Source organism: Populus trichocarpa, chromosome 3 (genome assembly GCF_000002775.5).
Source record: "Populus trichocarpa isolate Nisqually-1 chromosome 3, P.trichocarpa_v4.1, whole genome shotgun sequence".
In the NCBI taxonomy this organism is placed as follows: Eukaryota; Viridiplantae; Streptophyta; class Magnoliopsida; order Malpighiales; family Salicaceae; genus Populus; species Populus trichocarpa.
Window position 1 is genome coordinate 2,598,878 of NC_037287.2, and position 19,028 is coordinate 2,617,905.

Genomic DNA, 19,028 nt, shown 5'->3' on the forward strand with positions numbered 1-19,028 from the left:
GATGGTTATTATTAACATACTCAACACCCGAGGTGTGCTGGTTAGAAGAGGTGTCTTGGATAGCTCAAACTCTAACTGTCCTATTTGTTTAGTTGAGGAAGAGTCGGTTGATCATTTAATTTTACTTTGCTATAAGCATTTGACTATCTGGTCCAAAATCATTAAATGGTGGGGATTATCATGGTGTTGCCCAAAGAATTTGTCAGGCTTATTCTCTCAATGGACTTTCATGGTCCATGGTAAATTTCAGAAGAAAGCATGGTTGATGTTGTTTTTCTCAGTGGCGTGGTCCCTTTGGCTTCTCCGAAATGACCTGATCTTTCAACAAAAGTCACCGAACTATGATTCAGTCTTCTTCCTTATCATCACTCGGTTATGCTTATGGTTGAAAGCATTTCATCCTGACTTTCCTTACTCCCCTTCAGACCTATTAAGATCGGTTGAAGGTCTGATTCGCTGGTCCAATGTTCAGATCACTAGAACTGGTGTTATATGGTCTCCTCCAACCATTGGTAGCTTCAAGTGGAACGTGGATGGCTCTTCTCTTGGAAAGCCTGGTCTCTCAGGTATAGGTGGTGTCCTGCGAAACCACCATGGTCATCTCCTTGGTATTTTTTCCTTGCCAGTAGGGATACTAGATTCGAACATAGCTGAACTGAGAGCTGTTGTCAAAGCTGTTGAGCTCTCAGCCTCAAATCGTCTTCTTCATCATAAACATATTACTATTGAATCTGATTCTGCCAATGTAATCAGCTAGATGCATAATTCTCATAACAGGCCATGGATGCACCGAGAGCTCTTCTCCACAGTTCAGAGATTGACTAGATTTTTTGGCTCAATTACTTTTTCTCATGTGTACCGTGAGAGCAATAGTCTGGCAGATTGTATGGCTAAGCAGGGAGTGCGAAGATCCAGTGATTTCATCGCTTGGTTTTGATCAATCTCTCAGCTTATGTCTATCAGACTGCTAAAGGTGCTCCACTTCAGAGGTTCAGCTTCACTAGAGAGATGAATTGGAGACTCTTGGAAGTTTCCCCTGGATTTTGTTGTGGTGGTTATTTTGTGTAGATTCCAATGTTGCTTTCTTAGACTATATTTGATGTTTTGCCACTTTGTATGGACCTTGCTTCGTTTTGATAGTTCCTGCAAAATTGATATGATGCAGGCTCTGTAATTTCTCATGCCGCCAGGTTATGGCGTTCAATGAAATCATATACTTCTAAAAAAAAAAAGTTAAAAATTTAAAAATCAATAAAATCAATTAAACCCAATCAAAATTATGTAAAATCAATCTAACTTGTTAAAATCCCTCAACCCGAACCGATTTCATATTTTTACATAAAAATTAAAACAGTTGCTAAGTGCTAAGTCAGCACTCCCCTCTTCCCTTTCCCATGAGTCCCCCACTCCCCGCCTGCCACTCCATCCTTCCCCTTTCCTCCTTTTCCTTTTCCCTTTCCCCAAATTGAAAGATCAACGACGTAAATGCTGAATTTGAGTGACTACCATTTTTATGACATTTGGCGTTTCAATAACCTCTGCAGTGATCATAGGCCTTAGGCCTCTCGAGACAAAAGAGATCGGTAGTGCCCAAGAAACTTATTTAATTTTTTTATTTAAATATGAATTTGTTTTCTTAAATGTATTATAAATATTTTTTTGAAGATATAAAAATATCATTGGAACTATTTGAAAAAAAAAACTTTTATTTTATATAAATTTATCTAAAACTACCATTAATCATTAGAAAGAAAATTACTTGAACAATTTGATTCGTCAAAATCCTTAAAAATAACCTTTAATCGTAAGCATAGGCAAAAAACCCTTTCAACATTAGATGGATCCTTTGATTTTTATCTTTAATTAAATCTACGATGTATAATTGCTTTTGGTATGTGATAATTGGTTTGAAAATGTCTTTAAATAACTGCAAATAAAAAAAAAACACCATTTTCAATTAATCATTGTTTCTATTTGTATTAAAAAATCATTATTTATGATAGTTTTATATAATTTGATGATGCTCACCTATTTAGTTTTGAGTTAATAATATTTTTTTGTGAGCATTTATTTATTTATTTTTCCTATTTAAGTTTACCAACTTTTATTTTTTATTTTTTAATTAATGTGGGTGTTTTAGCCATGTTGCATGTATTTTAAGGTACTTGAACTATGTATGAATTTTTATTTGAAGCATGAATTTTTATTTTTTTAATGTATTTTAAAATTCCTTATGATTTTATGATCCGTTTTTATAATTCGAGTTTATTTTATATTTTCCATGCTGTGTCAAAAATATATTTTTAACAACCTTGTTCTGGTATAAAGATAAATTTTGTTTGGTCCCTAAATATGCAACTGTTTCAAATGAGGTATTGAACTTGATATTCTATCATTTGATTTGATAAATTTCATTCAAGATTGGTCCATAAATTTTCAATTTTAACTATCATATTTTATTTCACAATAAGATTTATATATTTATTGTTAAAATCTAATATGATCAAATCAAATTTTAGTCGAAAATATAAAACCCTCTCAACCATATTTTTCGAGACATGCCCACTTGTTTCGAAAGTAAGTGAACTTGTCTCGAGAGGGCATATGTAGAAACACAAATTTTCTACCAATCAAATTTTGCCACGTATTATTTTATTTTTTAAAAAAGAAAGAATAAAATAAAATAAAAAATATATATATGACATGGAAAATAAATGAGCCTTCATATATTTCTTGGTCAATGAAAAAGTGACACTTGGGATAAGATATTCAAGACATCTTGTCATAAATGCAAGATTCCGTTGAGATATATTGTCATAAATGTAAGATCCCGTCAATAAATATCAACCAATAAAAGTATGCCATGTGGCATTGGAAAAGGACCTAAGAGCCCCTACAAATCTCTATAAATAGAGGGCTTCAACCTAGAGGAAAAAAAAAAGAAGAGGATTCTAGGAGCTATAAATTTTCTTCAAGACAAGCTTTAGGAGCAAGGAAGCTCTCTCAAAAGTTCTCAAGACTCATTTATTTACGCTTGAAGTCTACAAAGAACGAAGCTCAGTTGGATCAAGTCTAAATACCCCATAAGAGTTCTTCAACAACACTTTGATAAGAGGGCTCTTACTTGATTAACATAATCAAAATCTTGCGAACTTTTCCTAGTTGAAGAAAATTTTCCTAGTTGAAGAAAATTTTCCTAGTTCAGTTAAGCGAAGTCGGCTACCAGTACTGGAGATTCTTTTGCTCTCTTGATAATCCATTCACGCTGGGCAATTCATTCAGGAAACAAAGGATGCACATGATAACGCCAAAAGAAAGGGAAACAACAAATTTCCTATACAGTTAAAAAAGGCAAACAATATTTCCTAACTTGTACGCACGATTTGTTGCTTCTGGCAGATTCCTATTGTAATTAGTCTTTGCCCTCGATTGGTTAACAAAACAAGGAATTATATAGGAAAGAACATTTGAACGGGAATGAAGAAAATAATTCATCAATCAACATGAGTGCACGCATATCAAGAGAAGGAAGAGAAAAGGAATCAAAATCTTTAATATTTCATAGCTCATTAACCGCTAGCTGGAATTATGAATCGATTGCGCTATTGAATTCAGAATAATGAGATCTTCAAAACAAGATGTTATAGTGACCATTTCCGGTGAGGAAAAAAAAAATTCATGGGGGCCGATCAATGTGCTGGTTGCTATTAGGGTCGGGTATAAAGATAAATTTTGTTTGGTATCTAAATATACAACTGTTTCAAATGAGGTATTGAACTTTGATATTCTATCATTTGATTTGATAAATTTCAATCAAGATTGGTCTATAAATTTCTAATTTTAACTATCATATTTTATTTCACAATAAGATTTATCTATTTCTTGTGAAAATCTAATATGATCAAATCAAATTTTAGTCGAAAATATAAAACCCTCTCAACTATATTTTTTTAAACATGTCCACTTGTTTCGAAAGTAAGTGAACTTGTTTCAAGGGGGCATCTATAGAAACACAAATTTTCTAAAAATCAAATTCTGCCACGTGTTATTTTATTTTTTAAAAAAGAAAGAATAAAATAAAATAAAAATATATGACATAGAAAATAAATAAGTCTTCATATATTTCTTAGTCAATGAAAAGGTGACACTTAAGATGAGATATTCAAGACATCTTGACATAAATGTAAAATCCCGTTGAGATATATTGTCATAAATGCAAGATCCTGTCAATAAATATAAACTAATAAAAGTATGTCATGTGGCATTGGAAAAGGACATGAGAGCCCCTACAGATTTCTATAAATAGAGGGGTTCAACCTAGAGGGAAAAAAAAAGGATTCTGGGAACTACAAATTTTCTTCAAGACATGCTCTTCAAGTAAGGAAGCTCTCTTTTCAAATAAGGAAGCTCTCTCAAAAGTTCTCCTTTATCTACGCTTAAAGTCTATAAAGAATAAAGCTCTATTGAATCAAGTCTAAATGCCTATAAGAGTTATTCAACAACACTTTGAAGACAAATCAAAGGTACTCTTTAAAGCATCAAATCACTAAATCTCGCTTCGCAATACACATTCAAATTTGCGTTCTTGCGAAGCACAAATCTTGGCTTGATTTCTCAAATAAATAAAGTCACTCACTACCAGAAAATTGATAAATACAAACGGAAATACCGAGGGAATATTTCCGTCGGTAAATTTCCGAGGGATTTTACTGACGGAAATATTCCCTCGGTATATACCGAGGGAATTACCGTGGGAAAAAAAATAAAAAAAGCAAAAAAAAATAATGACGTGTCATTTTTACCAACGGAATTACCGACGGAATTACCGACGGAATTTTTTCCGTCGGTAATTCCGTCAGTAAATTTGTTGGTAAATTGTGAACACTGTTCATTATGTTAATTACAAAGGGAATCACCGACGAAAAATTCCGTCGGTATTTTCCAGAGAGTAAATGACCGAGAGATTGAAAAGTCGTCGGTGTTATTTGGCGGTTTTCTGAAAAAATTCAATTAATTTAAAATTTTCATTTAAATATTACAGACGGAATCACCGACGGATTGAAAAATCGTCGGTAATTTTTTGGCGGTTTTTGAAAAAATTTTATGAAATTGAAAATTTAAATTAAATATTACCGATGGAATTACCGACGGAATAATTTAAAAAAATTAATATTTAATTATCCGTCGGTAAATCATCCCAATAAAAAACCTGAATGCCCTTATTTCACAAGAGACAGAGTCGTTTCTTATTATTCTTCTTCTTCTTCTTGTTCTTCTACTTCTTCTTGTTCTTCTACTTCTTCTTCTTCTTCACTATATGTAAAAAACATCATTAAGGTATGTTTTCTTCTTCTTCTTCATTTTATGTAAAAAACATCATTTCTTATCTATTTCTTTCTCTTCTTTTCTCTCCTCATCTCCTTCTTTTTTCCTCCATGCTTGGGTATGTCTTCTTCTTCTTTCTTCTTTTATCCTCTTAGTTTTTTTTTAATTAATATGCTTAATGAAATTTTTTTCTCTTCTTAGCTTCACTTGCAACTACATTAAGGTAAGATTTTTCTTTTTTCTTCCTTTTTCATGATTTTTTTCACTATATTTGTTTTTTATTTTATTTTTAATTGTTTTTGTTCTTAATAATTGTATAAATGTTGTTGTGAGATTTTGTTTTTCATATGAGATCAATTTTTAGTAGATTTATTTATAGGATTTTTAAATTTTTAGCAATTGCAACTTCATTCTTTTCATATGAATTAATTTTTTAGTTGAATTTATTTTTTTATTTTATTTATTTATTTGTTGCAAATTTGTTTGAATTGATTTTCTTATTCTTTTTTCCAAGCATTTTGAGTATATATTTTACAGTGTTAATTTATGTTAATTTAATTATTTTATAATTTTATAAAATGAATTTTTTTTAAAATTTTTTTCAATAATTACCGACGGATTTACCAACGGAAATTCCATCGGTAATTTCGTCGGTAAATCCCTCGGTAATTCTGTTGGTAATAAAAAAATTATTACCGATGCGTCTGTTCCGTCAGTAAATTCATCGGTAATTCTATTACCAACGGATTTACCGACGGACAAAACATTACCGACGAACGATTTACCGACGGATAATTTCCGTCTTTGATTCCGTCGGTAATATAATTACCGATGGAATATGTGTCTTACACCGACGGAAAAATTCCGTCGGTAAAACTGTTACATCTTGTAGTGACTATACACCAAATCCAAGGGCAGAATTAAAGAATTGTCTTATTCTTTTGAAAGAATACTTAGATAGAGATTGTACCCAGTCATATATTTAATAAAATCATATATTTGTACACATGTGCTTGTTTAATTTCAGGTGCTCAAAATTATGTCTATAAAATTATTTTATTTAAATGATGTGAAATTATAAATAAATTAATAAAATTACATGAGAAAAATTATATTTTGTGAAGGTTATGTATTGGGAGCTTGCATGTGTTACAAAAAAAAAAACAAATGTTTTAAAGTCTAGGTAAAGTTGTTAACTTGTGAACTTGGCAAGAATATGGACTTTAAGTTAAATACTTGTAATGTTAAATAACAAATTATTTTGTTTCGATTCAATTTTTTGATTTAATTTTTTTTAAAAAATATATTAACACATAATTAAATAAAGACGTTAAATAACATATTATGTTGCCAGATCATATTTCTTTTTATCTATATCAATCACTTCACTTGGCATCCCGGTTCAATCTTTGTTTACCGTTAACTTTTTTTAATATTTATTAACGCATATAGTGAGAAATTAATTTTATTGAACACATTGATCACGCAAGGTGGGTAGCACGCACACCGGAACTAGTGAAAGAAAGCTGCTGGGAATTTAGCAAACCAGAATCACAAATAGATAACATCTTCATACTACTATTAGAACAAACACAAGGAAAACAAACTCCTTCGTGCCATTAATCTTAGAAACAAGAAAAGAAAAGCCAAACGGGCACAGATAGGTATAGATAGATAAACAGTACTCAAACTAGACATTTGAAGCAATTTTGTCCATGATGTTTCCCAGGACATTGTTGGACTCCCTCAACAACTTGATGCTCGCATTCAGCTTGTCACGCTTAGCAGCAACCGCTGGAGATTCCTCTAACATTCTTTCTATCGCACCATCATGTCTACCGACAAGCTCCTGGACGATCTCCTCTTCCATTTCCTTGTTCACAAGATTTCGAACACAGAACTGCAAATGAAGAGCCATAAAATCAACCAACCTCCTCAAAACAATTTTCCAGTAAGCAGTCATTCTCATTTTCAAGTCGAAAGCTTGAAGCAAAACATGCTGCTCATACCCCCTGAGACCTGCAATTGGAACCTCTCCCAAACCTTCAATCTTGAATGTAGAAGTGTACCCATTTTCCACGACATCACTCGTGAAATCATGCTGTTGAGCCATGAGCTTGTTCCAGTCATTCATGTATTCAGGATTGCTTGTATAATCTGTCAGTTTCTCCATTTGAACAATCTCTGTGACCCAATTTCTAGAATGCTCTTTCATTCTTGCTATGAGATTATGGCCTGCTCGTCGAGTGGATAGCTGAAGCTGGTGGTAGTTTTCCGAGTGATGCATCAAAACAGATATGACCACACCTTCAATGTAAGTCCATACTTTCTCAACAAAGGCAACTGGTATGTGAGATACCTTTTCAACCTTTTTCTGCAGAATAGCAAGGAAGGCGGTGCGGGGAAGGAAATTTGGCAATTCAATCCCTTTGGCTTCCTCCAAAACCTGAATCTCATCCATCAGAAAGTTCCCTGTAAGGTCATTTTCAGAGCACTTATGAAGTTCACCTGAGTATTGGTTGAGCATTTCAACCAATCTGGCAGTGCAATGCATATTTTTATCTTCTAGATACTCATCATATTCTCCTCTCACAATGATCTTGTTTAGCGACTCTTTGGCGGATCCAACAATGCCCATGAAAGTTGTGAGGGCTTCACCAACCGAGGACAAAGTCTTAGGCATCCTGTTCAGTTCCGAGACACTTGCATTCAGCTTCTCATTAATCTTCCTCACTATCTCTGGCAAGCATCTTGCTATAATAGTTGCTTGAATGTGAACCAGTTTTTGAGCCAAAGCTGGGATGCCGACCATGGATTTATCAATCTTGGATAGAAGAGGATGATTTTCAAACAAGTCAGCTTCTTCCTTGCGTGCTTCCTCGTAAGATTCATCACCAATACGATTTCTCACACAGACATAACCGAGACCTATATTCACATCATCAGCCGTAACCTTCTCAAGCAGTCCTTCTGGAGCTCTGTCTGCTTTGGTGACAACGGCGAGAGTCCTCTCACCATTCTTATCCACTTTCTGTGACATCCTAATAGATTCACAAGTGGTAAAATCAACAGTTGCAGACAAAACATTAAGGATAATACTCTCATCAGGCCTTATGTACTCCATAATGATATCCGCTATCTGCTCATAGATGTTTTCAGGCTGACCGTGGACAGGAACTCTAGTGATTCCAGGGAGATCAACCATTGTTAGGTCCGGAACGCCATTCTTTTTCACTACCAAAGTCAATGGTGTGTTTGATATGCCCTTAGCATTGCCTGCAATCTCATCAGTGGCAAGACTTATGGCATTAGCGATTTTGGCTTCACTGGTAGGTACTGTTTTGCCATTGAACTCCAAGGAAAACTCTGGTTCTGGAGCTGTGTGATGTTGCAACCTCATTATGAGAGGTACCCTGGTGCAGATGCCCTGGCCACGAGGGAGGCTGATACCAGCTAGTGATTCAAGAACACTAGATTTCCCTGAAGATTGATCACCAACAACAACAATGGTGGGGAGTTGTATGCCTTCTTTCATGACCTGGAGATGCCTCAGCTTGTCAACGGCATCAAGTAGAGGTCGAATACGTTCATTGAATGATGATACGATGGGAACATGGCTGACTACCAGCTCTTGATGCTTTTCTTCAATTGTCTGTGGAAGTGATTCCACTTCGTTTTCCGAGCTATTCGACATTTCTTCACTCACTGAACCACAACGATTAAGCACTAAACTCATTTTGTTGACAGAGAGAAACTTCAAATAATTGCTTGCTATTTTTTAATTTGTTATGCTTCAAATGAAGAGGGGAAGGTGAGGATTTAAAGGGAGCCAGGTGGGATGTGAGATAGTGTGGACTCGGGAATCTTTCTTTTTGCGACGACTAAAAATTGACTTTCTTTTTCCGAAAGGACAATCGTTTGGGAAGCTTAACGAGGAAGGAGATGACCCTTTTCATGGTTTTTGAAAGAGTACTAGGTTGGTTCCTTTGGAATGAGTGGCCTTGCGTGTTCTTTTCCTGGTTGGGTCCTTACGCATTCATGGCTCTCCTTCTCTTGGAAGTTTTGACCGAAATAGGTCAATTTAAACTTACCAAGTAGAAAACAAAATGATACTATGACGAGGAAACAAGAGAAAAAACCAAAAATTACACATAATATTATATTTATAGAAAAATTTTAATAACTATATAAATAGTAAAAATATCACCTTTTCTTCAAAATAACATCACATATATTCTTTCAGATAATTTTAAAAATTTATTTAATCAAATCACAACTTAAGTATAAAATTGTATGTAATCTCTTTTATTAATTACATTCTAATCCTCAATTCTTAAAAATTATTTATAATCAAGTCACACTTATTAATCATTTAAGTTTAAATTTTAACTAAGGGTTTTTAATATGTATGGCCCATTAGGTTTCTAACAAGTTGGTTTAAATATAAATCATAATCCACATGAAAATAGAATTACTAAATAAATTAAATAATTTAATTGATTATCATTTTAATAATTAATTAATTTATATTTAAAGATCAAGTCTACTGTCCAACAACGTGTCATGATCCTTCAAATATTACTAAAGTCATATATGGTTTAATGTAACCTTTTGTTGACTAGTTTTTCAGTGTAATTATTATCCTTTCATAAAGAATGTTCTAATTTAGATATTATTTAGTGTGTTTGCTCTATCAAATCATATTTATTCCTAACACCATAGTCATTGATTTTTTGAATAAAATTTTGAAACTCTTTTCAAATCTCATTTCACCTTGCCTAAGAATTTCACAATCAATACTATTTAAGAACAAATAAAATATTTTTTTTTCTAATTCAACTAAAATGATGAGTCCTCTTTTAATCACTAAACACCTATATATAATTCATGTTATATTCAATATCTTCCCATTTGTTACCCTTTATTTAGAAAACATGTAGTCAGGATCAAAGTATAGTATTCTCTATATAAGATAACTAAGTGATTTCAAGTCTAAAAATGATTTACAGAATTCTCATGTAAGCCTTTCCTTAAATACAAGTGATTTCTCTATATAAAATTCTCATGTAGGATAATTTAGTATAAATGTCATCTAACAAGCACTTACATATTATTTTGAGGTATTCCTTATACTTTAGCTTATAAATAACTGCTTTCTTTCATAAAGAAAAGAACATAATATGAATCAATCTTAATGGCTCCAATTAATATTCAGTTTTAATAGAGCATCGACCATGAATATTTAAGTAGCGTTTGGTTGTTGTGTTGTTTTAGGATTAACCCAACAATAACACCAAGGGGGGTGAATTAGGTGTTGCACTAATTATGTCAAATAATACAAATAAACATATTAAGCACATATAACACAATAACAAATAATATAATTGAAGTGCTTAAAGTAAAGAGATAAGGAAATAAAGATTGCAAACTCGGTTTTTAACATGGTTCGACTAGCCTACATCCATAACTCAAGAACCAACCATACTTGAGTATTGTACTCTTTTACTAAACCAAGTGAAAAATACAATGAAATTCATGAATCCACACCAAGCAATTACACCACTTGAAGATGTTCCCTCTTCAAGATTTTTCTCTTGGTGACAATACCTCACCAATACCAAGAGTTTATTCAAACTCTCAATGCATGATCAAACATGATTTTATCACACAATTGACTAATACTTAGCAAATTATGTTTTAGATTATTCATAAGAAACACTTTTTCTATTGAGGGAGAAGATTTACCTCTAATATTGCCAACTCCAATGACCTTTCCTTTTAAGTTGTCTCCAAATGTGATTTTTCCACCATTGATCTTGCTTATGCTTGAAAACAATGAATCATCTTCAGTCATATATCTTGAGCAAGCACTATCCAAGAACAATTCTCCATATTCCCTTGATTCCTACACACATAAAATCAAGATGAGGTTTTTGGCACCTATACCTTCATAAGTCTTTTTTTTTTGTTAGTGGTGGTTCATTTTGGAACCCAAGTCATGTTATCAACTTTGTCCTTCTTCATAGGACACATGTAAATCAAATGACCAATACTTCTACTATAATAACATATTTGGTTTGGATCATATGATTTTTTTGGCTTTAACAAAGTAGTTCTTAAAATATTTTTGGTTCCTTTTGAGTTGATAACCTAGACTTTTTTTTGTTAAAGGCACATCTTTGATTAATAAGCATGGTATTTAAAATCTTAGAACCTTGAGTGAACTTTGCTAGTGTGGTATTCAACTTGTCCAGGTTTTATTTTAAAGCCTTATTTTCCTCTTCAAGTTGTTTAACCTTGTCACTATCAATAACAATGCGTGCTTGCTTTTCTAATGCATATTTTTCAACAAGTAGACATGCATGACTCTTTTTCAATGAACTATATTTATGACCTAGCTTTTTAAATTTATCATACAATGATTCAAAGGCATCATGTAGTTCATCATAAGAGAGTTTGGATTGATCATTCAAAGAGAATACCTCATTATCAATTTCAATTGCCATAAAACATATGTTTGTAACATGATCTTTATCATCACTTGAGCTAGAGTCTAAGTCATCACTCATGTTACTTTCATTGCTCGTTTGTGATGACAATTCTTCTTCTTGTTTTAAAAGAAAGGGTAATCAACCTTAATAAGTCATGTCTTGTTGCATTTATAGCATTTAAGTGACTCCTTACTAGATTTTTTTTTTCATCCTCCTTGAGGTTTAAGAATTTTTTATTCCCTTGCTTTTTTCTTAGGAAATTTTAAAATTGTCTTGTTATAAGTGCAATGTGCTCCTCTACTTCATCATCATCATCATCATCATCAACATGGTGTACGATTTTGAATGCCAAATTTTTCTTTGGCTTTTCTTCTAGTTCTTGCTTTTCCATGGTTATTTCATAAGTCATTAGTGAACCGATGAGGTCTTCTAATGGAAGTTTGGTGAGATCTTTAACTTTTTAGATTGCCATCACCTTTGCGTCCTAAGACTTTGGCAAGGACCTAAGAACTTTGCTCACAATATTAGCATTAGTATAAGTCCTACCAAGAACATCCAAACTATTAGTGATAGTTGTCATTATGGTAAATCTACTAGTTATAGATTCATTTGGAAGCATTTGAATAACTCATATTGATGTACAAGCATATCAATTTTGAATTCTTTAACTTGATTAATACTTTTATGAGTTACTTCTAAAACATGTCATACATCCCTAGTGTTTTTACAAGATATTCTATTAAACTCACTTCTACTTAAAGCACAATACAAGGTGTTCATAGCTTTAGCATCCATAGAAAACAACTTCTTATCACCATTGGTATACGGACTTCTAGGTTTAGAAATTGTCATATCATTTTTAATTCAAGTAAGCTTGTAAGGTCCATTTTCAATAGATAGCTATAAATCATAATCAATAGATTTAAGATATATAATCATCCTAATAGACATAATCATTGTCATCAAAGAAGAGTGGCCTAGAGGTAGATGCTCCTTCATTTTGAACATTATAGTTAGTGGTTGTTATTCTACTCAAGTCGAAGCAAACTTATATATATATATGAGAATTAAGTTTTGATACCAATTGTTGTTTTAGAATTAAGGCAACAATAACATCTAAGGGTTGAATTAGGTGTTGCATTAATTATATCAAATAATGCAAATAAACATATTGAGCACATATAACATAATAACCAATAATATAATTAAAGTGCTTAAAGTAAAGAGATAAGAGAAGAGAGATTGTAAACTCGGTTTTTAACATGGTTCAACAAGCCTACATCCACAACCCAAGTATCAACTGTACTTAGGTATTGTATTATTTTACTAATCCAAGTAAAATATACAATGCCCTTGATGAATCCACACCAAGCAATTACATCACTTGAAGATGCTCCCTCTTCAAGATTTTTCTCTTGGTGACAATACCTTACCAATATCAAGAGTTTATCCAAACTCTTAAGTGTTTACAATTATGATTTATTTACAACAAGATTCACTCTTTCAAATAGTAGATTATACAATTGAAAATTATAATCTTTATAGCTCACTCAATAACACTTAGAATGATTGAAGATGTGTAAGTGTAATGAATGTGAGATTTTATACTCTTGTGCTAGAATATAAAGATTAATAAAGCATAACTTATCGTATGTTATGATTGATGATTTCTAGTTGATTTTTATTTTGGAATAGCTTTTATATCATGTAAGTTCAAAATCTCTCTTTAATTTTGTATAAAAGAGAGCTTTATATACGTTTCTAAAAGAAACTAGTTGTTTATAGCTATTAGAATGCCTCTAATGGCTAAAGCGATCGACTGGCACCATATCATTTGATTGACCGGTTCCTACATGTAACAGACCCGACTATACGACTTGATCAATGTTAAAAGATCCCAACATATTCTCTTAGTTTGAGGGTAGTTTTTTTTTAAATCTACCAAAAATTTGGCAGAATTTCGTTTGTATTTAGGACATCCCAAGTTATCGACTACTATCAATTTACTCAATCAACCCATCATCACAAGGTTCCATAATTCCGGACCTTATATCAATCATCATAATTCAACACCTCATACAATCCACACACAATATATATATATATATATATATATATATATATATATATATATATATATGTCCTACGAGTAAGTTCAATATCAAGGCATCAATTCATTATCGAATTTGAAATGATTTTTTAAGATCATGTTTAGAACACCTTACCCGGTATGAATTAAGATTTTGATCTTCAACTAGTTGAAGATTTTCAACTCCCTCCTTTCTTTTCTTCTTGTTCAATTTCTTATTAATCCCTTTCTCACAAGTGTTTATCCCTTCTATAAACCCTTAATCTTGGATGGGTTCTTGAAATTTTAGTGTTTCTCTCTTGATTTTGCAAGAATGGGTATAAAACTCCTTATTTTTTGTTCCTGCATATTTTTGGTGAGGAGAGAGTATTTATACTCCAAAATTTCCTTTATTTGCATTTAGGCCCCATTTCCTTTAAGTGTATTATTCTCTTCAATTAAATCCAACCCTCAACATTACCGGGCTTATTAAAATGTCTCGAATTATTTCGCCCAGAAATTATATTAAAAAATTTCTGAATTCCTGTCTTTTATTTAACCATACGCATGAATTTCTTCACTTTTATTTCTCATGTAGTTAGTTTTCAATTTAAGCAACCTTTATTTTTTTATTTTTTTATTTTATTTTTTCTGGGATTTACATTCTCCCCTCCTAATAAAAATTTCATCCTCGAAATTTGAGGAATAAAATTTCAGCTGGATTTTCATATCCCACATCGGCGAGTGAGGGATTGGTAGCTGGCCTTATTAAGAGTGTTGGTTGTAACTTGTCACACGTGTTTTCGGGCGTCAGGCTCAGATGTGGGCTCGCGTCACCAGGAACAAAACCGTGACGGCGTTAAGGCCCAAAACGGACAATATATGGCAAGTTGGGTCGGGCTGTTACTTTTGGTATCAGAGCCAAACCTCACTGGTTGTCCGGTTGTGCCGACGGGGGCGTCGAGCTCCTTAAGTGGGCTGGATTTTCATATCTCATATCGGTGGGTGAGGGATTGGTGGCTGGCTTTATTAAGAGTGCTGGTTGCAACTTGTCCCACGCGTTTTGGGGCGTCAGGCTCAGATGTGGGCTCGCGTCACCAGGAATACAACCATGACGGCGTTAAGGCCCAAAGCGGACAATATATGGCAAGTTAGGTCCGGCTGTTACTCTATAAAATTCTCAAGTATTCATTATGGAAAGTGGTCGATTAGTTCAATTTAAAACCTATTTTGGCAATTTCAAACATGGTGAAACTTGAACTGATTAAATGTATATCAATCTTATTTATGCATACAATTGAATATATGTGAGTTCATTTTAATTTGTTATTGAGTAAGATATAAAGATTTAATAATAAGCATTAAAATGAATCCTTAAGAAATAAGTCTCCACTTTCTTTGCATCTTGGACTTGTTGATGAATTTCTTAATTCAATTACTTATGCTTGTTGATGTGATCTTCATATACACCTGTTTAAACTTAATCTCATTCAAGCATATCATTAGTCCATTTTCATTGAATTGTTATCATTAAAATACATAAAATATTAATATTGTCCCCAGTGGAATCGTCATTATGTCGCATATAGAGGCACAACAACGAGAGGTTGTGAGAGTCACCACCTAGTTGTTTGGTTCAAGGTCGTTAGAAAACCCAGGTATACTGGTTTTATCATAGATTCCAAGGGTAAGGGATTGATTGTATCTAGGAAAGATATTAGCACCCCCAGCACACCCTACCTAAGATAAGCTATTTTGTGTGGTCTGAATATGGTTTAACGGTTTTGATGAGTTTCTAACTGGTAGTCAATCTATGGCTCAAGGTAAAGATTCATTCCTGTGAATAAATCTAGCTTTTCAAATTCATTATGGGCTAGTGTGCCCAAACAAATTCTTATGGAAAGGATCCATATAGGTGCCCTGACAGGGTTCATCTATTCTAGAAAGCGGAAGGGTTTTCCACAACTCGTGTGTTGTGGTGAAAAATACTTCCAATTAAAATCGATGAATATTTAGAATAATTTTGAAAACATTCCAATAAACTCCTGATATTTAAAACATAAAATGTCTTTTATTTTTTAAACTAGATATGATTTTTTTTATTTTTAAGAAACTTGATCATTTGCAACATGCAAAAATACATTTTTATTTATTTGTTTTGTATTTTTTTAAGGCCATATCTGGAAAAAAAACAATTTTCCTTGAAATAAAACTATCCAAAACAAGAGTAAAGGGTGTTTGCCATAATTCTTATGGAAAGGATCCATGTAGGTGCCCTGACAGGGTTCACCTATCTTAAAAGGCGGAAGAGTTTTCCACAACTCGTGTGCTGTGGTGAAAAATACTTCCAATTAAAATTGGTGAACATTTAGAATAATTCTAAAAATTTTCTGGTTAACTCCTGATATTTAAAACATACAATGTCTTTTATTATTTAAACTAAATATGATTTTTGTATTTTTAAAAAACTTGGTCATATGCAACACACAAAAATACATTTTTTCATTTTTTTTTGTAAGGCCATATTTGGCCCAAAAAAAGCAATTTTCCTTGAAATAAAACTACCCAAAACAAGCGTAAAGGGTGTTTGCCAAACACATTTTTAAACAAAAAAAACCTTAACAAAAAAAATAGCAAACCAAACAGGGTTTAAGGACTTAATCGGTTTTAACCTTATCAGGTTGACCAAAAAAAACAAAAATAAAGACCCAAAAAAATTGAAACAAATTCAACATAAGAAAAACATAAAAACTTTAAAATTTTCTTAAGAAAAACGAGTCAAACACAAAAAGAATGAACACCAAGAACACTCAAACATAAACCTAGCAACATGAACATCAAACCAGGTCAGATTTCAAGCAATAAAAGGAAAGGTTTTAATCGCAACCAAGCATAAATCGAGAATCAAATGTCAGTTTGCTTCAATTATTCTCAAACATCATGATTTTATTAAAATTAGGATTTGATTTAAAATCAAACCCTAAGATTAAAATCCATAAAAACATGTTATCAAGGACTAAAAGCCCTAGATTATTTACTAATAATGATATGTGAACTTATAGAAACAAGAATAATAATAAAAAAAAAGACTTAAAACTAGCACCTAAAACAATGTTCATCGGATGAACATGAACCCAAAACTGCCCAGAAAACCCAACATGCTGCTAAACCTGGAAAACACGTTTTAAGCTTCCAAACTAAACTCTTTTAGGCTCAGCAACCCACATTACCATAACCAAACATACTTTAATAAGAAAAAACTAATAAAAACAACAAATCATTATAAACATGTAAAAAAATCCAAGTTTCAAAATTATCAACCTAAAACAACCTATATTTTTATGCAATTTGAATTCAAAATGTCTTCTAAAACACTCATCCAGAACCAAATAAAACCCAGCAACCGAGAAACATGTAAGAACTAATAGAAGAACATCATAACCTTGCTAACATATTTGGAAAATTCTAAATCACATTTAGATACAAACATAACATATTAAAGCAATCATCAACATATCAACACATTCAAAACATTGCATTTAAACAATAAAAATCAATCCAGCAAGCCTCATGTACTCCATTTTCAAGGCCTGCAAGAATATACCTTCTAAGTTTGAAATATTCAAATATGAAAGAATTTTTTATACTGCTTTCTTCTTTCTTTTCTCTAAACTCAGCAAAAGCAAGTTGAATTCTTTTCCTGAGATCATGAACTTGATTGATTCACTTGAACCTTAATAAAAATTTATTTTCCTTTAATCTCTCTCCTTTATTTCTCCCATTTCCTCCTCTAATTACCTCTTATTTTATAGGCGGATTCAGAGCTTCTAGATGAGTTTGTTAGGGTTCTAACAAACCAAAACTAGGCTGGTTTCACCCTTGGATCAATGATTTTGGATTTAGGTTGTTTTGTAATAAACTTAGAGGCCAAGGTGAAGTGTTTCTGACCTTTTGATCTTAAGAAAAAGGTTTTAAACCTTTTGATAAGAATCCTTTTGAAGTTTTTACGTGTGAACACATGAAAGAGCTGCTTTAGTTTTCTCGAAAAGGTTTCAAGTATCTACTTGAAAAATCTGTGTAGAATAGAATTTTTCCTTGCATAGATAAAAAAACGGGTCGCTACTCATTTATCACGTCATGTGAACAATATGATAGTCATTTATCAACCCAGGTTGTGTGAGCTTAATTAACGTAGGCTATGGTTATAAGTTAAAAATGAAATGGATGTTTTTTTAAGGTTAAAAGGTGTTTGAAAGTTAAAAGACTTAAGATCACTTTTCTTCTGTCTATTTTTATTTGTGAAACAGTCTTATGGACTTTGTTTGGATAAACTCTCTTTCTTAATGAAGAGTCCTACTTTGGAATCTTTACCTTAGTCTTGGAGCATTATCAAACCATCATTTTCTTTTCTTTTCCTTTCCTTTACTTCTTCCTTTCCTTCTTTTCTTATATATATTTTTTGTTTCCATCTTCTTGCCCTTCTCTTTTATGATGATGCCCCCTAGTGTTATGTTCAGACTTTCATAGATCCATGCGTGTATTCTGAAATTTTGCTCACATTTTCTTTTGCCCCTAGTGTAGGGTGTGATCCTAGTCAGGGTTTTTGTGAAAACAGATTTATTTAGGCTTAAATGGGGACCACATGGGATACATATTTTTTAGAAAGTGAGGGGATAACAAAGATGATATTTTCTCATTTCAAATACACATCGTTAGTATTGATAAACCTTGTCCTTTTTCTAAAAGAATTTTCTGGTGATTGTAGAGTGACTACCAACCATTCATCCATGCAATTCAAAATACTATTCATAGACAGGGTTATATCTCATAGTGGGCTTTAGTTTGTTTTGTTTGGTCACCTTTTAATCGAGAATTGCTTAAAAACTTATCTTGAATGCTTTTATGATCCAATTCTCGTACTTATGCACAAAACCAATTCTTTTAAGATCTTTCTTTTAGGAAAAAGGATTTCAAATATTATGAGATCATGCAATTTAAAAATGAAAAGGTTCTTTACATGAAAAACTCATGACCAAACTTTATTATTATTGATTTAGGAGGAAATGAATATATTATACAAATATCTCTTTATAAAATTGAAATTCACCAATCTAGCTAGATCTTCTCCATCCATTCTAGACGAC

General features: G+C 32.4%; 1 protein-coding gene across 16 annotated transcripts in view; it reads right to left on the minus strand.

Moving 5' to 3' along the window:
- Positions 1–19,028, minus strand: part of LOC7480791 (putative dynamin-related protein 4A) — an 84,891-nt gene that overhangs the window by 38,624 nt on the left and 27,239 nt on the right. For 2 of the 16 annotated variants that reach the window (XM_052451121.1, XM_052451125.1), the window contains exon 2: positions 7,805–8,278. The exons of 6 other annotated variants lie outside the window; for them this stretch is intronic. In XM_052451121.1, coding sequence (XP_052307081.1) covers positions 7,805–8,278 — 474 coding nt within the window. Of the gene's footprint in view, positions 1–6,876; positions 7,369–7,804; positions 9,163–19,028 lie in introns of those variants that run through there. 8 more of the 16 variants (XM_052451127.1, XM_052451124.1, XM_052451123.1 and 5 more) reach the window with 7 other exon arrangements.